The 25,437-nt window shown below is 40.2% G+C and overlaps 1 protein-coding gene across 3 annotated transcripts in view; it reads left to right on the top strand.

The window, feature by feature from the left end:
* Window positions 1-25,437, top strand: part of mpp2b (MAGUK p55 scaffold protein 2b) — a 35,054-nt gene that overhangs the window by 565 nt on the left and 9,052 nt on the right. The window contains exons 2-4 of one of the 3 annotated variants that reach the window (XM_018664961.2): window positions 8,059-8,138; window positions 18,915-19,015; window positions 25,244-25,396. In XM_018664961.2, coding sequence (XP_018520477.1) covers window positions 8,108-8,138; window positions 18,915-19,015; window positions 25,244-25,396 — 285 coding nt within the window. In that variant the 5' untranslated portion in view covers window positions 8,059-8,107. Of the gene's footprint in view, window positions 1-8,058; window positions 8,139-10,002; window positions 10,305-18,509; window positions 18,811-18,914; window positions 19,016-25,243; window positions 25,397-25,437 lie in introns of those variants that run through there. The other 2 variants (XM_018664955.2, XM_018664972.2) reach the window with 2 other exon arrangements.

Below are 25,437 nucleotides of genomic sequence, written 5' to 3'. Positions count from 1 at the left end.
ATAAATGACGTTAAAATCCTTCTATCGTGAAACCTCGTGGACCATTTTATCGAGGCTACGCACATTTAGCGCGAGAGAGCTACGCAATTACCTCTACCACGGTCTCGTGCCTCAATCAGTAGCCACATGTAATTTTTTGTTTAGCTAGCCTAGCTGACCTCAGGCTATTTGCACCTGTACAGCGGCCACAGGTAAATTACAAGTACGGTGTCTATGGCAGCCTTTACTGTCATCGTGTGTGTGTTGTCTGAGTGTGGGAAAATAAAATTAAAGGATAATGGTGATAACAAAGAGTGGTGGACGTCATGCACCTGTTCTTCGCCATTGCGCATGCGCACTCTTTTGAGACTGTGCACAGATGTTTGAACACATGTGGACTAGCAGAAGGGCAGGTGTCTGAAATGTCAGCTCTCTTAAGAGGTTGTGTGTGTGTGTGTCTTTTAGCAGTATACGTGCAAAAATGTGGCAAACCCCAGCTCTCTCCAGTTTTATCTACTGTTGCATACACATTACACATATTAAATTCTTAAGGTGAGAGCTTTTAAGTTTTTATTTTGCCTAGATCAGGTTCAGTATCAGTTATTGTTCCCTGACAACTAACTGAAGGAAATATGAAAGATTTCAGATGTATGTTGATATTTATATAATTGGATATCCATCCATTTCACCTGATTATCATTTTGTAATATGTCTTTTATGTTTGAAATGGTTGATGTAGCACTTACTAAAACAACAGTATACTGAACTGACGCTTATCAGTTTTGCTCAACCGGTTACACTGTGAGGACATTTCATCACTGCAGACAAAGTGATCAAATGACCTCTGCCAGCGAGAGAGAAGGAGGATCACTTCAGTTACAGAACTTCATTTTACATTTAAATCTATTTAATTACCTACATTAGACTATAGATATTTCAAGCTGAAAAATCAAAGCCCTTAATATGATGAGCATTTCGTACAGTTTCCCTAAAAAGATGCATAATTTATAGTTACTTATAACAAAATGAAAATCCCTTCGCTGGATTTTTATATCAAACCTCATTCAGATAGGTCTCATTTTCAAAGAGTTTTTGACTGGGATTAAAGAAACTTGAGCCTTCTTATCAGTTTCTGTTTTGGAAGTGGGAGGTTTACCATAAATTTTCCTGCTTTTGACAGCTTTGGGGATTGGTTACAAGATCTGCAGGTCTGGTTCTACCTCAGCAGAAACATTTTCTAAGCACTTCTTTAACTGATTTAAAAACTCTGCTTTAAGTCAGACTCTTTAGACTTTGAAAAATGTGTCCTTCATTCTGAATTCATTCAGGAAGATTTGAATGCATTTTGTGTAAGGCATAAAATTAGATCAAATCAGAAAAAATAGCAGCACGGTGGTGTAGACAATGTCAACATGACATATCTGAGCCTCAGAGTTATACATAAATGATATTAAATTAATACAAATCCTTTAGGATTGGTAGTTCATTCAGAAAAATCTAAAAGCTATCCCTGTGTGACCCCTGATCCCCACTCAGATCTTATTATGCACAAGAAGTCAGAGGGCGTCCTGGTTATTCCATGTCACGTCAGAACAACCTTCAGTAGTGCTTCACCATGACACTGTTCAGTTTTACTGCTTTGACAGACTGAGTGATTAATTACTGCATCAAACAGGAATTCTAATCAACTGTAGCTGACAGAGAGAGTGAGAGAGGCTCTAGAAGTAGACCCCATCCATACTCGATTTCACAGGGAGATTGATCTGCAGCGGTTCACGTAGCCTCAGCATCTTTTCCCCAACCTCTGCAGTGTCATTCATAAAAATGACCTGCTCATTTACTCTCACACCTGCCACCTCACCCCCTGCGGCACACATCTCCATATAAAGAGGCTGTGCCGACTGCATAATTTCATTTTCATTACTGTGTTCATATAAAGGGATTTTTAATAGGAAAACAAGATATTTATAACCTAGCAATGTAGCTCTAGGGAGGGCAGTGTAAGTCAGTTCAGACTGAAATATCTTGACAAATTCTGGGTGGATTGCTATGAAATTTGGAACAGATATTCGTGGACAACAGAGGATGCATCATAATGATTTTGGTGATTCTCTTGACTTTTCAAATAGCATCAAAATGTTCACTTTTTCAAGGGAAATATTTCTACGTCAACTTGATGGATTGGAACAAGATTTTGCATAGATTTTCATGTTCCTCAGAGGACAGTGCCTCATGACTTTGGCGATTCTAACTTTTCCTGTAGTGCCACCACGAGGTGCTCATTTGTTGTTTTTAAGGAAATGTCTCAACATTATTGGATAGATTGTCATGAAATTTGATAGTGTATAAGTGTAAAATCTGGTGATTCTTTATTTTTTCATCTTGCAATACCATCAGAGTTAAGTCTGTAAATCTAAAGACATTCCCATCAGCCTCAGCTGTATAGTGTTATGTTGATTAACACATTAGCATGTTAACATGTTATGCTAAGATGGTGAACATGGCAAACATTACCTGCCAAGTATCAGCATGTTAAGGTTGTCATTATGTTTATGTTAGCATGCTCATGCTGTTAGCATTTAGCTCAAAGCACTTCATTGCCAAAGTACAGCCTCACAGAGCTGCTAGTGTGGCTGTAAACTCTATATAAACTCTAACTCTATATGTGTTTATAGATGAATGCAGTTATATTGTCCTGACATTTAATATCTTCACACCACACTCACTGAAATATCCTATATTAAATGAATGCCACTGTCAGCAAAATACATTGAGGAACCAGTCCATCAGTCTAACACTAAAAGTGTGGATTTTCCCTGTAATATTTGGGCTGCAGCCTCCAGAGTTTCTGTCAACAGAGATTTGAGTGACATTGAAACAATGACATTAATTTTGTTTATTCCATCATGGCTGCTTCCGCAGAAAAATGACAGAAGGAGTGGGGACCTTTAATGAAATCCAGGCAGGGTGGTGATTGTAAATGCCCCCCCTCGGTGTCTCTCAGCACTTTGCCCGAGTCCTCTAGCCTCTCAGTGGTATCTACATGACATTTAATTCTAATTACACTAATTACAGTCTGTATATGGCTGAGGGAAAAGGAGGACTCACAACAGTAAGATGATCAGCATTCATTGGATGTCTTGTTTTCAAGTAATAGCTATTGATACTAGTCAATCTGTGTTGTCATGCTGTTTTTTTTTTTAAATACAATAGTAATGTAGAATAAAGGAAAAAAAATACATTTCAAAATACTAATAATTATACAGGAGATAATGGATGTGACTCTTGAATGTCTTGCTGTTTGAGAATCTGTGCATAGTTCATGTTGTTGTTCATGCTGCGGTGACTAATGGGTCCCAAGGCACGTTTAGATGAAGTTTCATTGTAACTCTATGCTCTGTCTGTACCCTGGAAAAATACACCAAATGTTCTTTTCCATGCTGTTTCGTCTTGCTGCCAAGAGATGTAGAGCATTTTGTGTATAAATATGCATGTCCACCTTGATTTTTGAAGTCGTTCAACCATGCAGTACGGCTGCTTTAAAATGCTTTTGATTTTATACTCTCCTTCAAAAGACCTTAACATAGTGTTTGGATTTGTAGAGGCATTTGTAGTGACTTTGGATGTTGATTTGAGCCCCAGAAGGCAAGACTGAATGAATTGCTTTAATACTTACTGTCTTTTGAGAAAGGGCTTAGTCTAGAATTTAGTCTGACAACCAGGAAGCGTAAACATCTTGGTGCTTTCTTCAACATACATAAGGGCAGATACTCAAAAGAAGCTCTTATGGTAGTTTCCATGAAGCCTCTCAAGTAGCATTGCAGTATTTCTCTAAGAGTAATACAAACTCTGGCAGGATTGCCTTTCTTTCTAAGGAGACCACAGGAAACTGATAATTTAATATGAATCAACACACCTTTTCTTCCTCAGCACTGGTGAAATTGTTCAGGATTTCTTGAGCTGTGGAAAAAGTATGATCAGGTTCAGCTGTAACGTTTAAAGTATTTGTACAAACACAACAGGTTTGAAATAACACTCAGAAATATGGCTCTATTTTATTGTAGACCTCAACACTGATCGTGCTGTTAAAGCATTAGTGTTGGCTTGCGAGCTCTGTCAAAATTGATTCCCTGTCTGTTGAGTGAATGTTACAGCTGTTTTTTCAACTGTGATGCTGATAGAAAATCATTCCCTCAGATAAAGAACAACTCTGTATTGAAGTGTAGCTCAAACCTTTTAATAGATCCACTTTTAGCTCCAACTTATTATTATTTTACGCATTTTCCCTTGTTGCCATGGCAAAGCGCCGGGGAAAAAGACGAAGAGCTGCTCATGGTTGTCTTGGATACGACAGTTTTCCCTTGTAAAGTAATGAGAGGAGCTGAACCTGTGGGAGCACAGGGTTATTTTTAGGCCTGACGCCAGGCTGCATGTGTGGATTAAGACGTGTTTGGTCGCCCGTGCGTGTGTGTGCGTGCGCGCGCATGTGTGTAAGCACGTTTACAGGCTTTAATGCATCGCTGTGGGAACAGCTCAAGGCGTTTTACACTTGGCAAACACCTGGGCCACCACTTGTGTCATTGCTCTAGGCCAGAATGTGCTGGAGGATGCAATTTTTTTGAAATTGCTCCTCGGGTTGCAGCCTTTATTTGCAGTTGTATTTTTGATATATCTGCAAGCATCATCTTGAAGAAATAGATGCTTCTCTCATCCAATGCTGGGGATCCTTGCAGGTGTGTGATAAAGTAATTTAGCACAGTGCATGGGATTCATATGAGAGTGTAGGCCTGTAGTCCTCGCAGACAAAATTCTTCAGGGGAGAGAATGAATTAAATAAGTCACGATTCTCTTTGAATAATGTAGAAAGTAGAAAAAGACCATCCAGTCTCAATTTGAAAAAAAAAAAAAAGCTGGCTGCAGGACTCTCTTGTATTTCAGGGATAATTTGAAGGAACCAGAACTTTGACCTTTGCCCTCATTATTGGTTATATAACATTTGGGTGATGCAGGAAATTTAAACTTAGCTTGTTATGCTGGATTTGGCATCAGAAATGTCTAAAAAATATAATTGGTAGATCGGTGAACATACACACAAATACCACACACCAAAAGGAAGCACCCAGCTGGCCTCTTGTTTTAATAGACTGACAGTGTAGAGATGATAGCCAGTCTGCGAATGTGATGTCATGGCAGCTGTGCCATTGAGCTGCTGCAGGAAGAGCCCTGCAATGTAATACACTGACAAAGATGGAGATTTGGGTGAGTGTGTGTAAATGCATGCGTATGTGTGGTTTGACCAATAGAGACGGAGTGAAAATCTCAGGAGCAGGACAGTTTACATACACAATATGTTACTGTAGGGACAGACTGACTCACAACTTGCACAGATGTGGGGTCTTTCCATCTGCAGCAGAAAGACAGTTAGGTTGAAAATGCCAGTTTTGACCTGAATGACGGATCAGTTATTTACACATTGTTCAACTTCAGCAACCGTCTAGATAGAATTTTTGAGAATTGTTGTTTAATCCCTGACTGTAGGGCTTGATTACTGGTTGCAGTTCTTGGTAGACATCCATGCTTTCCTGCCAGAAACTGCAACCAATTACCAAGAAAATACCACCACCAGTGCTGACTGCACCATCATTAGATCTTGGCTAATTTTACCCCATCAGTTAAACGAGAGCCAGGGAGAATGGCAGAGGGAGAGAGCAGACAACATCCTTCCTCTACCCCCCAAGTGTGTCAGCGCAGCTCTAGCGCAGCCAAGTCCTGCTGCAATCGGCTTTGACTTCTTAGCTGCCGTGTGGTCCCTGCATACTTTTAACAAGCTCATTTCGCAGTGCAAACACGGGATACCACGGATAAGCCTTGGGGACTGGTATGCAGTATTAAGGACCTGATCCGCATAGATCAGAGTTTTGCAAGAGCTCTTGGTCCTTCAGCACCTGCGAATGTGCTTCAGTGTCACATCAGTTGCAGCAGTAACAGCTGTTAAACAAGTAAACATGTCGCTTCATCGCGTTTCACTAACCTCAGTAACTGTGAAGTTGCTTACACTTGACTAAAATTAATACACAAAAAACATTTGAAAAATGTGACAGCTTTTCTTTGAGTCAGTTACACTGAGTTCAGGTAGTGCTGTTCCAAATATGATATGACATGTCCGGTGGGTTAGGAGAAATAGATTTATTATATAAGGTAAAGAGAGGGAGGTAAATATAGAAGACCAAAAGACACGGACAGGATCAAAACATATGGCAGAATAAACCAGGTTATTGCAAGGATTAATGGATAAAGGAAAATAGATTTACAGAGGGATAAATTTAAAGCAAAGCATTCATTAGAGTAATGAAGTGTATGAATGTATGTCTTGAAATAAATTATTCCAACCTGTATTGAGTTGGGAGAATGAAAATACATAATACAGTTGTCTCAGATCTCTCCCAGAACTCAAGAACTCAAGCCCCAGTGCATCTTCAGGCATCCCTCATTTTGGTAGATCAATATTTTTTGGACTATAAATGAAATATACCCTTCTCCAGTGGGTTTATATTTAACAGTTTATAAGATGAATCTTTAACTGGTGCCTGGAGATGTGCTGATGAAATGCTTAGACACAAAACTGCAGACCTGCAAATATCTGAACAAATAGGATTTGGGAATATTTTGATCTCTGTACGGGGAATCAAATTATTGAAATTACATACCAGTGAGCCTGAAGACATCTTCATGTTTATGTTTAATGGCAACTGAGTGGCTGGAGAAGAAATAAGTGAGCGATAAAAGAATCTTACCAAATGAAAAATGTCACTTAGTAAGCAGTTAAGAAATAATAGCTGCTCAGTAAGAGGAATTTGATTCCATTTGAAGGATTTGGATTTATTCATTCAGTTTATTAGATAAATAACAAGGAATGCCAGACAGGAAGGATTAAAGAGTGTAGCAGTCAATTTTAACATCACCGATAGTGCCCCCATTTGGCCATTTAGTGGAATTTCCACAGTCACTGGATCACCTTGTGAAGATTCATCTCCTCACTCCAAATCTCATCAATGATGATGAGGCTGAAATAGGATTTATATGTTGACATACTCACACATTCACACGCAGTGACCCTGTGGCGACATTGCTGGGTTTTGGCCACCACAGCGCTGGCTCCATCATGGATAGCTATTGTCATGGCAACCAGGAATTAGCATCCTTGGATACCACAGTCTCTCCTTCATCAGCTGCGCTCTTCTCTTCCTCGCCATTGTTCTTGTTTGATCTCTCTCTCTCTCCTCCTCTCTCTCTTTCTCTCTCTCCACACAGCCAGAGCCTTCCTGCCTGATGGTTTTCTCCTCTGCCTCATATTTTCTTCTGTCTGTCTTTCATCACCCCCAGTACCATTGATTGCCTATTTTGTTTATGTTCCCAGCACACTCTCTTTAGCTCTTAATTGCTATTTACTGTGTGTATTCCACGCAGATTCCACTTCACCTGATAGGCCTATTTTGGATCTCAGGACAACAGATGCTTAGTCTCCCACTGTTTTGTCTGTGATGCTTGTTGCTTTTTCTTGCTGCCTAATGTTAAATGGATCAATTAGAATCAACAGAGATCCTCACTAAGCTAATGTTAGCTGGCCTGCCCACTCACTCACCCGCCCACTCTGTCTTTCCAACTGTTGCCAATAGTATTCCTGATGGATATGATGGCTAAAACTGTATGGTTGTTACCCGAGCAACTGGTCATTCTATTTTTAGGTATCAATAAAGTTAGATACCAGTTGTCGTGTGTGGGAGCTTTTATAGACAAATTAGGAATTAGCTCTGTGCACAAGTCCACTGCCTATGATTACAACAGAAAAGGATTTGTTTTCTTTGTCATCGCCGCATTAAGACTTCCACTGATCCCTGTGTGTTGAACTTGAGGCCTCAACTTAACAACACAACTCTACCCTCTGTCCCTTGTTTCAGCCTCCATTCTGCCTCAGTGGTCTGACAACCAAGGGATTTTGCATTCATATTCACAATCAATACTCCATTAATGTTTTCGATGCAACTCTCTTTACTCTTTCTGCACTCTCTTTCATTGCAGTTGACTTAACAAGTTTTGTGGAGGATACTGGGAGGATCCAATTTTTAAAATGCCCGTGGCAACATCCAGCTCTGACTCGGGTAAGTGGCTTGGTCTTGCTATGATGAGGGCATTTCTGTGTGTGCGAGCATGTGTGAGTGTATGTTATTGAGAGAGAGAGAGAGAGAGAGAAGAGGGAGGAGATACTGAACGGTTTGCGTGTATCCCAGCACTCAGGACATGTATCTCATCTCCCGAGTTCTAATGTGACTTAATGAGCTGGCTAATAGAGCGCTAAAACTCCAGTCTTAGATCACTCATGCCTCAAAGGATTTGCTCCTGTATCTTTCGCAGTCCTCCTCTCACGTACGCATGCAAGCCAAATCTGCACTAGTGGCCAGTGACAAAAATTGCATGCACATGCATGCACACACACATGCACATTAAAATTTTTTTGGGAGGCATTTAGATTGATGACCAATCGGGGTTAAGTGATTTGTGATTATTATTTGAGTGTTTTGACTTTTTTATTTAATATATGGATGTTTATTTGAAATTTGAATTTGAGTTAGATTGTATTTTTCATGTCAAGAGACAGTTTGGCACCACTTCAAGGCGGCTAGGAAAGAGGAAATTTGAAGTCAAGATGTTGTTAAGGTGTTCAGTCTGGCACTTCACAGCAGTCAGTGCAAAATTTAGCGTACTCCAATTACTGAAAACATGGCAACTGCTAAAAACAGTGCACTGTGTCTTACTTCTTGTATCCCATGCTATCTCAACTGCTTGATTCCAACTGAACTGATTCCAGGATGAAAAAAATTTAACTATTTTTGCCTAAAATAACATGAAATCGTCTTACATCCTTGTGCAAAAGTTCCCATGTAACTACTGGAATCCAAGTCAAATTTAGCATCACATTGTAACCAATGTGAGATGATCTCAACGAGTCTCTTGATGGCATTGTGTCAAAGTTAATTTTCACATGTATACCTTGCCATTGAAAAGTGTGATATTTCGGACAACAGTTGAATTATGTTTTCTTGTCTGAGTGCCAAAAAAAGGTGCCCGCATTAAATTCTAAACTGGCACATAACCATGCTTCCATTCATTTCCTCTTCACCCAGTGCAAAGGACACTTGATCTAGAGACATAAAAGATTGAAAAGCCATGGCCAGATGTCTGGAAAATTAAGACTCCCTGTTTATTGGTTAACACGGGGCCAAATCTAGAACTCAAAGCTTTATAGTATTTTATTGTGCTGTAATAAATTGCGGCAGTCAGCTGGCGGGTAGAGGGAAAAAAGCAGTTCCATGGAGAGTTAAAATATTTGTGGAGTTTCTTTTTTGTAATGGGCTGTCAGTCAGTCTTGATTTGTACACAAGCCGAGGGCTAAGTCTGGATGACTGGCATTTTTAGTAACACACGGTAAATTGTTTCTCCAAACTGATTCATGTCTTGTTTTAAATTTTTTAAAAAGCAGCTTTTTCAGCGAGGCTATTTTTTGCACAGGCTAGAAGAAGGTTTAGAGAAGGGTCAGTTTTGATATGAAACAATAAGACATTTTCAACTCCTTCCAGCAGATGAGCTCAGATATACATTTCTTCAAGTTATGAGTAGAAATATAAATTTCCCAATAAGCATGCTTGACTTACAGTATATCTGCATGGCTGGCTGTATTTCGTACCGGTGTCTGTGATGTCAGATACAGAGGGTCATCTCTCATATACATATCTGCTCCCTCTGTGCCGCCTCCCTGACCCCTCCTCCTTCCTACAAGCCAGCCTTCTGCTGCTCCTTCCACCCCGTTCGCCCCCACAGGGAAGCCTGGAGGGAAAATCTTCCTGCCTCCTTTTCTCCCTCCTCCTAGAGAAAGCATCATACTTCCCTCCCTCTTTCTCCACACCCTCCCCTCCACCTTCCTTTGCTCATGAACACAACCCTCTCTCGTTTCCATTCATTCATGCGGAGGAGAAGACGCTCAGCCAGGCATAGCTTATACACATTCACGTCAAGAGCAGGTGGAGAGGGGGGGGGAGAGCAAGGAGTTGTTTTGGCAGAAGAAGGAGAGAATCAGGGATAGAGGGAGAGAGAGAGGGGGAGATCTCTCAGTCTGCCTCGGATACTATATTGGGTGTGTTACTGTGAGTGTGTGCACTGTAGTTAGGTGTTGTTCACCATGGCTGGCAGCCTGTTTGGAAGGCTCTCCCTGGAGGAGGGGGACTCAGCCAACTCCCTGGAGGGCCTGGAAATCAAGCTGGGAGGAGAAGGTAAGAACACAGATCCCTGCCTGCTGGGTGTGTGAGGGATGCAGGGTGGTTTAAAAACAGATGAGTTGTGTGTTTTCTTACAGGTAAGATTTACTTGGCAGAAGCTTAAGGTTGACTCACTTAAAATACAACCAAGCTGGCGACAGTATGCTTGTGCACATGTTGGCGGTTGAAGGCTAGCTGGTGTTTTAAATTTGCATTGCACCTGCTCCTGATGTGCTGGTTCAAACCTCCAGAGTGTGATGAAGATGGGCAGAGACAGATTAGGACCCAGGGCAGCATGTGATACACAGGAATCTGAGGCAGCGGACTACAAAGAGAGGAAGGGAGCTGTAAAAAGACTGCAAGGTGCTTCTAAATATTCACTAAAGGATAATATAGCCAGCCACAGTGAAAACATGCCACATTTTCTTTGATTTAATTCACAATAAGAAACCTGATTGTCAAACTGAGAGCAGCACAGAATGAGAGACAGGGGAATGCAGTTTGAGCTAAGCAAAGGAAGCAAAAAGGTAAGAAGTCAGCAGAGGAGCAGGAGGCTGTGTAAAAGCAAGTATGTTTTTGTTGTACTGAATGATAATGCACAGAGAATGTTTGCTCACACAGCATGGAGTAGGAAGTGCCATACATCCAATTCATAATTGATGCACGGAGTTCATTAATATTGCATAGAGTTGCATACCACACAGTAATATGTTCTGAGTGTGTGTCCATATCTATTTATGTACTGTTATTTGCTGACATCATTGACCCGCGAGTTAAACACACATAAAATACTTCAGTAAGGTAAGAAGAATTAATGCAACAATATAACAGTGTCATGTTTAATTAGTTGAGTTTAGAAGCATCATTACATCATTGCCAAGTCTATTGCATGTCACACAGTATTCTGTGTTGCAAGATATCCTCTGCTCTGTAATGTAGCTTGACAAGGGAGCAGTGACAGCCATAATGAATCACATTTTCTGTCAAAGCATTTGCATCCTGTCTATCAGTTCTGAGTGTATGCATGTGCATGTGTGTGAAAGAGAGAGAGAGACCTCCAGTGCATTGAACATTCATGGTGAGTAAGTAGGGGGTCATTCATATGCAGCAGTGTTCTGATCAGAGACAGCACGCTTGAAAGTGTCAGACTCACAACCTTCAAATAACTCTCTGGCTCTCTCACTTTCAGCCCCCCACAGCCTCAACACACACACCACAGAGTCTCTTCCCACCGAACCCCCCCCCCCATGCTATCAGAGAAATATTCTGTGTGTCCACTGGACTAATGAAGCACTGTTCAAACACAGATGATGGATCATTGAGCTACAGTGTGTTGGTAGGATTAGGCTGTCAAAGATAATCGCTGGGTTTCAAGAGAATGGGACAATTTAATTCTGCTCTGGCTGAGGGTATAGGATAATGCAGTGACACTGGCAATTATTTCATCCGTATCACACCCTGACGATCTCTGTTTGCTCTGTCATTAACCGCTGCATGGAAAACAGATGTACAGTCAAAGTCAAAATGTTTGCCTCCTAACAAAGAGTGTGGTCGATGAACTCCTTCATATTAACTCCCCTGCAAAACTTCATTTGAAATTATCTCTCGCCCAGGCTCTCTGCGGCCATGGTGTGAAGTGTAATGGGAGCTGCTGTCCATTTGCAAAATGTCAACAAATATCACAAGTGTTGTCTCCAGTGGTGACCTTCAGTCTGCTAATAAGGCGATCCAGCTCGCACCCATGCCATGCCAGCTTGGAGCAAGCATCACCATGGAGATGGTGTAGCTGAAATGGCAGCTTTAAAGTCTCTTGTGTTGCTGATTGGCTACCCAAGAGAGAGGAAGTCAGGGTTACAGTATTTCCCCCAGAAATGTGGCCTTTCATGGGATAGTCTATTGTAGTAGTTTGAATCAGAATAAAATAGACTTAGTTCTAGTAAAACATACAAACTAACTTCAAGATAAGATCCAGGAGAGTGACTGCTACATTGCTTTCAAAAATTTATTTTACACCATTAACTTGTGATGACAAGTTTGTAGGAGTGAAAACTTTAGTTTTACCTGGTGAAGGTCGACTAACAGCCTAACTAATGAAGTGAATGCAAGTGCTCAGCAGTGTACAGGCATGCACTGTCAGCAGTTAAGTTTTACAGGCTGCCTTGTGGCCCTTCTTTGCCCCCGGTTTTGCCTCTCAGGTAATATACAGGCTACCGTAACTTCCTGGTGTAGGTTGCTGAGGTTGTATGTATCCTGAAAGGAAGATAATAGGCAGTAGTAGGGAGACAGGCAGGCTAGTATTGACCATCAATTAAAGATGAGACAGGAAAAGACATTTTATAGTAAAAATGGAAGAAACAGCATCATTTATCATAAAGTATAAAATCTCTATCAGGGAAACTGAACATGCTTATAGGGTTAATGCATTAATAATGGAGAAGTTTCTGTAGTTTATTATGGAAAGCATGATTTCAGAATAGTTGGGTACTTGCTAGACTGACAAATTGATGTAACTGTAGGACATCTCACTTCAGTGGCCTTTTTCACAGCGGACGTTTTGACCTGACGTAGTAAGAAAAGCATTGTTCACAAGTGTTCATGACAGTGTGACACTATCAGGACGCTGAAGTGACTAAATGGAATGCAACCATCTTTAGTTTCACTTGTTTTTCTCTACTGTGACATGTCAACAAGTCTTTGGTGAAAAATGCCTTTTGCGTCCCACCCACTTCTGAAACTAAACTTATATCCTTAGCCCTGCGCACTCATAGTACACCCACACAGGTAATTTCAGTTATCTCAGCCGTTTACTGTAGCTGTCCTCTCAGGACTGTGTAGGTGTGGACAGACTGTAATTGACTGACACCTCCCTCACTCTTGAGTTAGCTTTGTCACACCTGATAATCCAGAAATTCTTCTTATGATTTCTAGCATAGATCTAACCAACCTCAACAAGAGCAGGGGCCTGATCAGCCACAAGTGGAAACATCTATGTAGGGTGTCCAGGACTGTAGTTTGTCAATTCCTACATAATGACTTTTTCTGTATGTAATTACTGTATGCTAACCAGATGAGGAGAGCTGTTTATATGAAGACAAGCCTGTACAAATTGCACATACACACACAAGCACAGATTGACCACAAAAGTACATTACACAATGGATGTGCCCACACATGCTTCACACAGCATTCTCCTAACTTGTCATGAGCCAGTCTGGCTTTTCAGTGACGCTCCATGAGGAGGATGTTGACTTAGTTATCCTGTGTTGAGCACTCGTAGACCAGAGCTGTATTCACTCTTTAGCTGTAACAGTTGTGCTCTGTATGCTCACTCAGTGCTGTTGTCCAAATAGAAGAAGAAAATACTTAAAATTGACTGTACTCTGCAAGGGCATTAAGAAGGAAAGAATCAAGAATCCCACAGTATGAGGACAAATTAATAATATACTTAAGTCATAAATGATTAATCAGTTCTGGTCCAATTCAATATACCTCACCACCACTGTCTTAGACATTCATCTTCCACTACCTGGGGGATTGATAGTGATTATATTTTGCTGGAGAGCAGGGAGCAAAATCAAATCTAAGAGAAACCTTAAAGTATTAAATACTGTCTGTTGAGGCCCATTATTATTTCATTATATAGAGGTGACTCTGGCATTTCAGTGTCACCCTCAGCATGCTGTTTTCTGTCACTTTAATAGAGTAACAGGGGAATAAAGCCACAGTAACTTCCAACAGAAAGAAGGAAAATATCATTGAGGAGGAGACGGCAAGTGTTCTCACTGTGGAGTCACTCTGCACACTGAAAAGCTTAACATTGACCTTATCCATTGAAAGTGCCCTGATTAATGACCATTAGGTCTTTGCAGGGGCTGACTATCATTGTCCTTTTAGTGTGTAATTCTGGCTATACAGTGGATTGTAAGTCATTTCCTCAGATTGAAATATGTGTTAAACCATGCTGTTTTTAGTAGAGACAAGATAATATAAATCAGACACTTTTAACAAATTGTTTTGTGAAAAATAGAACCAAGTTTTATTAGAATTAATCCCACTATTCATTTGTTTTTCTGACATTGTTCCAGTGAAATGTGTGCTGCTGATGTGTTAAAGTGCACTCTAGTTTTCAAAAGTTGTGGTTGTCACATTGTCTTTCCTCTGTGGAACATAATGTTAGTCATTTCCTGTTCATCCATTTATCCAGGCTTTTGAAAATCTGTTTTTTAAGAAGAAGAAAAAAGTTTGGTGTGTTACCATAAGGTCTGTCCATTACCTGAGCATTAAATGTTAGTTTATTTCAATAAAGCTCGGCAGAACAGACTGTTTTGAAATTTGAAATCAGCTGCTCACTGTACTCCCCATGAGGATTCAGCACGGAGACAGACCAACAAAACTGCATCTCCCCCGTCTCCTCCTCCATTTTCCACCCTCCCTGAGCTCACAGAGCCATCCTCTCTCCGTTTCCCCCAGTCGCCACTCCATAGCAACAGAACAACCTTCACTAAGTGCTGGCTAAGAGGTTGATGTTCCCCTGCTGTGCTTTAACCACAAACAATAACAGTCCAGATTGTTTGGTTGCCTCCATGACATTGAGTTTAATTGTAACTCTCCTTAGAGGTGAAGTGGCGCTCAGGTGAGACTTAAATAGATAAAAGCACCTGTAATATGGTTTCCCTGTGATTATACTGTATGGCCTCTGTTGTCGCTATGGCAAAGAAGCTGTTACTCTGGTAATTTTTGTTGAGAGGTGGTGCTTGGGGGCCGCCACTGTGTGTTATTATTGCAGATTTTACCTGAACGACACACTGCTTACAAAGGTTCCCCATGAAGTGGTATTAAAATTAAATGAATCATTACCATGTTTATTGGCCTCCTTAAATGTCAGTTTTCTTAGTTGTTAACTTTTGTCTGCACTTACCCTCATGGGAACTTTTGTTTTTTTGTCATAATTATTTATCTGCTCTACTGGGACTCCACTTTCTCTTTAAACCCAAAAGACACGCAGTAGTGAAATGTTGCAAAAACAAGACCTATTCAGGTATGAAAAGACCTTTAAATTTTACAGCGTTTCTCTGGAAGAGTAGGCTCTGGAGTACATGATGTACATGTAGCTGGTTCAGTCTGCCTGCACACCTGAGTCCGTTATTGTGCTCTTAAGCCCTCACCTGCTAAATGGAGTTCTCTAATGGTATCAAGTTACAGCACATAGTATCGGGAATTTAGATTCACTGAAGCGAAAAATGACTTCCGCCTGAGTTCTCACCTGTAAAGACTCAGCGGATGAAAAAAACCCTGAGTATATTATTACGCAACTGTCTACATGCAACTTTGGAGCTGATATGAGACACGAAGCAGGGGAAAGATAAATGCTGTTAGCACAAAAAAAAAAACCTGTTTGGTCCTGGCTGTGCAGTTTTATTGGAAGTTTATGCAGGTTTATGCAAGGGAGGATGACTTTGACAGCAGCGGTATACAAGATTAAATACTCCAGCTGAATGCTAAAGAGAACGTTATTTTCAAAAGAAAGTTGCAGTTTAAAAAGAAAGAAAAAATACTGTATCTTAACCTGACATCCAGACCTCCTCTTGTCTGAACCTTTGACCTGCATAGCCAGTCCTCTGTTGTCTTTGCTTTGATGCATGCCAAGGAAAAGTAGGGAAGCAACCCTATTTATCTGTATATGTAGAGAGAAGAAAGGCAGCAAGACCCGAGAAAGAGGACAAGTTGGATTTTTAATAATCTCTATGAATAATAGAATGACCCCGGGAATACTCAGCACTGGAAAAATGGGTATTATTCTCCAGTTCTTTTCACACCTTCTCTTGATCCCTCCACGACTTCCAAAGAAAAGTAATATCACACCCTGTCAAAATGCAAGCCAAGCACATTTCTCTCTCCTGATGTTTTTGTTCAACATCTGTGATACACTTTGGAGCAGGTTCACCAGGATTGTTAGGTCAGACTGGGGCTGGAACACAGAAAGAATGGAGGAAATGGGTAGTGACATGGAAATATATTAAGAAAGTATGAGCATGTGAAACAAAGTGAAATAAGAGCAACAGTGAAATGAAGGGAAACAATGAGAAAAATAGGCAAAAAATCTAACTCTACACATGGTCAAGCAGAGAGGAGCAGACATCAGGGAAAGTGCAGATGTGGCAACAACACCGGAGTACAGTTGTGATTAAACAGAATTATGCAGGACCTGTAAGCCGAGCCTGCTGGTCTGATATTCTCTGCCAGGCGCAAATCTGGCAACTCTCCTGATGGAGCAGAGCTGGTGTTAGAGGGAAAATAACTAGACTTCACTGCGGAAGACTCGTGTAATTATTTATTCAATTTACTTATCAAATTATTCAGAGAGAGAGCGGATGGACTGTCTAATCATCAAGGTCATCTTCCTCTGGCCTTCTTGCCTTTTATATCATTCTATCTTTTAATCATCTTACTGACTAAAAGCCAAGTGGAAGATAGCATCTTGTCTTTCTGACTGTTTATACATCACTGTACGGTAAGTACTTGTAGAAATACTTCCAAAACACCACGGAAGAGGACCAAAAATAGTTCTCTACTCATTCTCAAAATATCTTATTACCTCATCATTCCTCTTTAAACACCTTGACAATAAAAAAAAACTCCCACAGTGCTCTGCTGAGCAATAAAAATGTATTATTTGCCAGGTTTTTGACAGACCTAAACTGCACACAGAAGACACACCTTGTGTTGTATATCAACCATGACTGCTACTGAAACTCACACTCCATGTTGTTCAAATACACAGCATCAGTAGACACACTTTTTTATCAGTTTCTCTTTCCTAACTGTGCTTTCACTTCTGCCTAAAGAATATCAACTTGAAACAGTGATTTTGGTGATAAGAGGGGATCATTGTAAAGGGATTAGAGAACATTTTTGTTGTGTATTGTCAAAAGCACAGCTTCAGGCTGCATATTAGTGAAACCACTATTTATTTCATTATGCCAAATGGGAACAATTCCTCCTGTAAGTGACAGTCTGTGGATCACTTAAGACTTTGTATGTTAAATTTAGTGCAAATTAGTTGGTTAACATTCTAACCTAAGATGATGAGCAACACATTATACTTGCCAAACATGCTGCTGTTAACATTAAGCACCACTTTGCCTACAAATATACTGTACAGTATGAATACATAATATAGAATAATGATTTGGCTGATCGTATACAGTAAAAGAAATCAATGTGCTTTATACCACTAACAGAATACAGTACAAGAAGCAATTAAACTGCAACTGCTAGTTACAAAATGAAAGGACTGCAAAATGCAAAGAAAAACAAAGTAAATATTTTTCAGAGATTTATTACTCTGCATGAGTTTCTGTTTTTGTTTGTTTTTTTGTTTTGTTTTTTACAGCTGTGAGTATCTCCTCCATTTTTGATTGCATCAGGACAGTGTTAGTATGTTATGCATACTGGATATCTATCTGGATACCATCCTGTCATTTTCCTTTGCGAAGGTGCTACATGTTTAAAACATGATGTAAATTAGTCCTTAGAAAGCATTTGGGACAGAGTCTTCTAAGACAAAATTAACTAACAGTTCTCTAATGGAATCAATCACTTCATAATGCTCTGTTATGCCTTTATTAGGGCATAAGACCTATGATGAAGTGGGTCGTGCAGGAACTGTGGCGGACCACTGGTCTGCTTCCTTTGTGAAAAGTAAAAGCTTGTGTTGTATTTTTAGCTTTGGTTTCAAAGGCCTCTGTGTCTGTTGAGTAAATTACAACAGACAAATGTTCCCTGTGAATATAAATGCCCACTCCTCTTACAGTCACATCTGCTGTAGTTAATGCCTGCTGGTAGGTGATGTCAGTGTGTTTGGTGCCTTGATGCGTCATATCATCTAAAAGATGTGTTGAAGCTGGACTGAACCTCCCCTGACCTCCACTGAATTGTTGACATCACCTTCTGTCTGCTGATTGATTGGTTATTATTGAGGGGTGTGTGGTTTAGAAGTTGGATTTTACATATTTGAGATAATGGTATGTGTATTTGCATATATTTCCTTCACCTAGGCTGCTCCATGGACCGGGAAAAGAAGTAAAATATTGCATCATTGACTTGTGCCATATTCACATTAAGCTGCAGCCAGCCGCTGAAATGTCGTTCGGTGCAGGAATATAAATGATCACATATAGAAATTCACACGACATGATACAAATGTTTATTTTCCCAGCAACCTCAGGGGTTTTGTTGTCGTTCAGATGGAATGTGTTTGTGTGTACGAACATGTGCGTAGGAGGGGGAGAGAGAGGAAGTTGGGAGTTGTGGGAGAAAGATACTGTCGCTTCTGACAGACTTGAGAGGAGGGTGACTGACAGAGGTGAAATTGCTTGGGAAAAGATGTGAGGCAGCTCCCATCCCCTCTCCCTCCTTCTCCTCCTCCTGCCATCCTGCTCACTTTTTTCTTCATCCTCCTCTCGTTCAGCCATGTAGTGTGAACTACTGTAAACGTGCTCTCTCTCTCTCGTTCTGTGAGGTGATCTGTTCAGTCTATTCCCTATGGGTAACTGTAGAATAGGAGCGGGTGTAGAATGAAATAAACTCTGTTCCTTCTCCTGTTTTTTCTGTGTGTGTGTGTAGCCATGCATCAGGCCCTGGATACACTGAGTGACAGCACAAGCTCTACAACTGCCAATGACCTGGACCTCATCTTCCTCAAAGGCATCATGGAGAGCCCAGTGGTAAGAACAACTTTATGCTGTACACTATCAAATATACATACAGGATATTCAGAGCGTTTAATTGGACTGTGTTCAGGGATGGACAGACTAACGAATGAGTCAATGGGAAATGACTTCAACTTCAATTCCAATTAGACTGCAACAGCATATGCTAGTGTATTAATTTGAATAACAATTAAGATACCCACTGCAAAAATTATGGAAATTTGTTGCATGCAAATTTACAATTTAAAAGTATTTTTAAATTCAAATACAAATTGTTATATTCTCATAGAGTTTTGCATGCATCATGATAAGTTTTATTAAAATGATTCTCCACAATGAAAACTTAAAATTCACAGCTGTTATTACATTTAAAATTTAAATTTCTGCTTACAGTAATTATCCAAAAAAGACAGCTTAAATTCATCAAGTGCAATCACATTACCATTTTAATGGTCTTGCTTCATTGTTTTCTCATAAGTTGAAAATGCAAATTAAAGAGGCATCTGGTGTTTTATTTTCACTCTGTGTCATGCTGCACAGACAGCAAAAATCAGACGAAAACCCAAATGTAAAGAGGCAAACGGCACCTCCCCTGCCCTCCTGTCCTGCTGCTCTGTTCTATCACTGGCACCATTTTTACCTGATTTCAAAGGCTTTGCCTAATTTCATAATTTTTCTCAGGGGTTTAATGTGTTTGAAATAGGATGTTGGGACAGAAGTTAACCCCACCAGGGTTTTGATTTTGAAGTTCAAAATGGAAGCCATGAAATGTTGCTCACCTCATCATCTCTCCCAGTTGCAGAGGAGGCAGACAAGGTAGATGAGGATGGGCACATCATTACTAACAGGCACAGCAGAGAGCTGCAGATGTTGTTGACAGTGTTATGCAAACTTAAACCCAGATAATACAAACCTCTGCCTCATGTAACTGCTGCTGGTGCTTGTTGAACCAACAGCGTTTCTATGATGGCGCAGGTTGGAAAGTGTTGCCTCAAAATCTATCAGAGTGGTCTATTGAATATGTCACTAAAAATATTGAAAGGGGTTGTTATTTTGATATAAATAAACAAGGGAATGTATTTTTGAATTGTCTTTGGTGAATAACAATATTAAGTGGAACAATACAGCAAAGATGTCTTTGTTTTTATTGGACTAACTTTTTCACTGTTTCCCACCTGTCAGTCATTTTAACAAGGCAATACAACATTTTTGCCAATCAGAGCAAAAGATTGAAATAGCAGTCAGTGAGCTGCACAGTTATCCTTGACAAGGTTGTCAAGTTGACAGGTGAAGCAGTAGCTATTGTGATCAGTGCAGAATACAGAAACAATGTCAGTCATTAAGTTTCGCACATTTTTATTTATTACAAAAACCAGTTTGAATGCCTGAACATCTTTATTTGGCTATTATTATAATAATACTGAATTGAAAACAACTCACTTGCACATTTTCCATGGTTCAGGTGGGTTCACCATGCATTATGGTACAGGAATAGTTTGTGTTTTTGTTGATGTTTTGATACATATTTCCACTATTAAAAGTTGTCATTATTGGAATCCATGGTAACCATCATGGGTTTAAGTTGACCATGATATATACAGTAGTATATCCAGTAATATAGCTGTTCATGTAGATGTGATACAAGTTCTTCTGTAAAAATGTCACAACAGTACAAGCTAGTGAGTGAAGTGACCAAAGATTTTTCTGCCCATGTGGCAACAATCAACAGAACTGTCTCTTGGGAGTTTTACAAAGCTGGCATTTATGGAAACATGTCAGAACCCGCAGTCATATTGAAATTCACGCCATTAAAAACACTTGTATTACAACACTGTAGAAAGACTAAAAGGCCACACTGTCAAGATGTAGTTGATATACTATACATCTATTGTTCTTTGTTATCCATTGTCTGTATATCTGTAAGAATCAGCAAGATACATTTCAGACTCATGTTGCATTTGTAGAAATTTTTCCTGGGCAGTTGCCCAGACTTTGGATTAAAGCGAGTCCTGGATGGAAGCAAATGAGTGAAGCTATTCCAAGGACATTATACCTTTTTCCAAGAAAGCTCAGACGTGGCTGGCAGTCATCTTGTGTTGTTTTGACTGGTCCCAAAAAGTGTAACCAAAAATATGTGAAACCAGTACTTTAAAGTAATACTTGAATATTCTTTCACAGACCTGGTTTAAGTCAGAAACAATCAGCTTTGTTTCTTGTCTCGCCGCAAATTCCCAGTGAAGTTTGTGTCGAGACTTTAACCTGAAATCCTGTAAGATTTTCAACCATTCTGATGTAGACAAGACTAATCTGTGTATATCAGATTGCTTTGCTGAATAACCTTAACCTCAACCTTCAGCACTCAGATGGTGCATGTGTTTTTCTTACACTGAGGACTTTATGAGCCAGAACCACTTTAAAAGTACACTTTGTGCATAGAAGCAGAAATTCCTCACTTCTCCCTTTTATAAAACCAATCCCAGCTAGTTCTTTGTATTTACATGGAGGAGAGTGACGTCGTCGTTGTTCAGCTTTTTGAAGTCAAGGGAGACGAGTCAAAGAGCTTAACAGTGGCAGAGTCTCAGACTCTCATCCCACTACATCTCATGTTCTTTCTCTCCTGTCAAAGTCTTCCCTCTTCACTTCTTGCCAAGAGCACTTTCACATACCTTTTAACAATGTGGATCATTTCTAAAGCAACAGGAAGAGAAGGAGAACATACACCACTGCACACTGCATGCAAGTATGCAAGAAAATAAGTATGGATGCAGTTCACTTCATATATATTCTTTGCTTTCTCTTCGCTGACAACAGTCATTAGTATGGATATCCACATTTATCTTTTTAACATTGCACAGTCAGTGTGGAAGCTGCTTGTGGCCACGAGGTTCCTTTGTCCACAGAGATGCACCGGTCTGCAGGCTACTTCTCAGACTCAGACAGGACCAGAGGTATAAAGCTGTGCAGGATTGCTCAGTAATTCAGAGGCAGTCCTGTTCAGGAAATTTGGAGATGGACTATCCACAGGGAACAGTAGGGAGTGCTGCATCAATCGCCTCCCATATTGTTGAACAGAGAGCCTCTTCTGCTCCTCTCTCCCCTTATTTCTCTTCCTCTCTCTCCTTCTACAGTATCTTTTTCTTTGTTTATGGTTTCTTTTTCACACGGGACTGATGGATTTTTCCTTCTGCGGAAAACTGTATATGTATGTGTGCGTGCTGGCGTGCAAGAACGTGACACTGCTGTTTGTTTGTACTGTATGTCTCAGGGCGTTCATGGTGGTACCAGTGTATTGATGAGCATTCTCATAAAACATTAATGTGCTGATGCAAGCTGTGAGTAAAGACGCTTCACTGAAGGATGTGCAAAGGATTTCTAAGACAGTTTCTCTTGACCCCTCGTGGATCTATAAACACTTAACAAACTTTTATTTAATGTGCTGAGAGAGGAAAGGATGTGCTAACAGAGGGATAGGGTAAGGGGCCATGCATTGTGCATATGGCATGGTGCCTTCAGTGAATTGTGCTGATTGCACCACACTCATAACAGAATGATGCAATCAGCACAACCCGCAATTCTTTAATGAATGTGAATGAGAATGAGGCCCACAATAAACAGATATTGACAATAGGAGCTATCATCATGCAAAAGAGTTTCTGTGGTGCTCAGTTGTTATCAGTTATGACTATGGCACAGACTCTGTGATTGGTATCTAACTGAGCAATCAGGACTGTTGAGACATTCAGGGCAGCTAAATGACCTGACACTTGATTTTAGTTACATACCCTGTGCTTTTGACCCGAGCCTCCGAGCCATCACTTTTTCCCTGTTCAGACTGTAAATGAGAATTCAAGGTCTTTGTGGAATAGTGCCGTTTGTCCTCCAAAACAATGAATTCTGGTGTTAAACAAAACAGCCTGTGAAAAACAATTTAGTTATTATGTGCCAAGCGGTCAAATCCTGACAATTATTATCCCATTTCCTGCCAGCTATTGACATTTAGCTGAAAGTGCGGAAACAGAAAAAATACATAAAAGCCTCTGTTCGCATTCTGTAGTACATCTTATCTAATGTCGCACTCAGAGCTCGCCATGGACTAACAGTCTGATTTAGACTTACTAAATCCTAATGTCTTGAAAACATGGTATGTAAATATATGATTTATTTTAACACTAAGAAACTGTCTTTATACTGGAAAAAAAAATTCTGTATGTTTTTAAATTTTGGTCAAGTAACATTTAAACCTATCTATCTGAACCTAGGTCATACCAGACCAAGTAAGGCAAAAGTGTCTTGACTTTTCAGATCTACAGTGACTCCAGAAAGTATTCACCTCCCTTCACTTTATTTAGTTGTTTTTCTCATTTTAATTTGATAAATCTGCCTTCTCTCAGCCTCTTTTAGATCGTTTTAAGCAAATTTTCTTCAAGGACCCTCCTGTATTTGGCTCATAGCACAATGCTGCTGCCACCATGCTTCACCATAAAGATTATATTAGCCAGGAGATGAGTAGTTTGGAGTTCTTTTCCCCCAGGATGCTCAAAGTCCTTCAAATGTTGTTATAGGCCTCTCTCTTAAAGTAGCTTTCGTCCACACACTACAACACAAAAATCTCTGAAACATTTGAAAGGACCTGGATGCTTTTTGAAGCCATTGTAAGATAAATAAATAAGATGAAGAAGGTAGTATTTTTTATTTCAAAAGCTACATAGTCCAGTCATAGTCTACATTTACCAAAGAGAGGAGAGGAAGAATAATACTGTCAGTACTTGACAGAGTAATTGTTTAATAATTGGTATCAATGATAGACTGCAAATCAACAACCTGAAACTGCCTGCAGATACAATCTAATGCATAATAGGATTGTACAAAACATGCTTATCTTAGTCATTTTTACATAGTCATTTTTCTCTTCAGATGTTACCCTACAAATTTAAAGTGGTGTCAAAACAGACACATGCCTCAGAAATTTAGTAGGTCATGTCCATGACTCTCAAAGCAGTGTAATCATATAGCAAAGTGTCCATGCTGGCAGGTTGCCCAAGGGCCAGACACTGACAGCTCGCTCCATCAGGTTACAAAGAACTCTGCCAAAACACCAAATGAGCAAAGTCCTGTGTGTGTTTAGTCCATGTGAATAACTGCACCTGTGCGGGTATGTGTGCTGTTTTCCTGTCCCTGTGTGTACAGGATGCGTGTACTTAAATACGTATAAGTATATAATCATTTCTTCGTGTGGACGTGTATACATGCAGGCATTTCTGAAGATCTGTATATCTCTTTGTGTGTGTGTGTGTGTGTGTGTGTGTGTATGTGCACCATATCCTGTCTCTCAGCAGGGATTCTTCCTCTCTTCCTCAACAAACAAACAATGTGGCTGCCAGAGTAGTCAGTCCCACCAGACAAATCCTCTGTGGGATCGCCTGACAATGTGAATCTACAGAAATGATACAAGATCACTTTGCATGCCGTTACAAATAGTGCTCCTGTGAATTATTTCATTTGCATGTGGTTTTGAAAAACTGTTGATATGTAATTAAGCTCTGTAAGCTTTGACAGGTTTATGCAGATATATAAACATATATTTTGAAAAATAGTCTAATTTTGTCACAAAAATGGAACAGAAATATCAGAAACCAAAATCCAGGTCCATGATCCTCAAGAAGTCAATATCAGACAGGAAAGGATGAAGATGTATCTGTGACCCTGGACCAGAGGTGTGGAGGCCGTGTCCAATAAGCACAGACCCCCTCTGTCCTTGGTAGCAGAGGAGGAGAGAGTGAAAAATTAATGTTCCCTGAAATATTGATGCTTCAGAGCACACACCAAAAAACCTACAGGGCAAAAGATTTGACTCAAGTTTGTTGCTTAGTTTTCTTGTTTTTTTTTTGTTTTTTTTTCCAGTCAGGATTTATGAGTGCAGGCTGTGTGTTCTCAGCAGGGGCTGGGTCTCGTGTTGCTGTTTTTGTTTTTTGTTACTGTGGCCTGTTACTGTGCTGTGTTAGTGAATCAAAGCAAACAGACCAGCAGAAGTCAGGAGACATTTCATTATAACTCACCTAGGTGTACTGACTGCTCACTGATTCACTAATGGATTTAAAAGTTACAAATTCCTCTTTAAAGACAATTGAATTTGTAAGCCATAACACAGAGAGGAAGGTATCAGGTAAACAGTTAATCCCTGCATTTTATATGATGGGAGACCTAAAACTTAGTATCATCTGTTTTCTATTCATTAAATCCCAGGCCCATGAGCGCTTTGAGGAACCCAAGCTCGAGGCTGTGAGGGAGAACAACGTGGAGCTGGTCCAGGACATCCTCAAAGAGCTCAGCCCACTCATGCAGAGGAGCCAGGCAGCTGATGAGCTGGTCCGCATCCTGAAGGAACCCCACTTCCAGGTTTGGAGAACAGGGCTCACATCCAGCAGCAAACTGTAGCT

This window comes from Lates calcarifer, linkage group LG23 (genome assembly GCF_001640805.2).
Source record: "Lates calcarifer isolate ASB-BC8 linkage group LG23, TLL_Latcal_v3, whole genome shotgun sequence".
Classification (NCBI taxonomy): Eukaryota; Metazoa; Chordata; class Actinopteri; family Centropomidae; genus Lates; species Lates calcarifer.
Note: the sequence above shows the minus strand (reverse complement) of the source record. Positions and strands in the feature narration are given on the sequence as shown.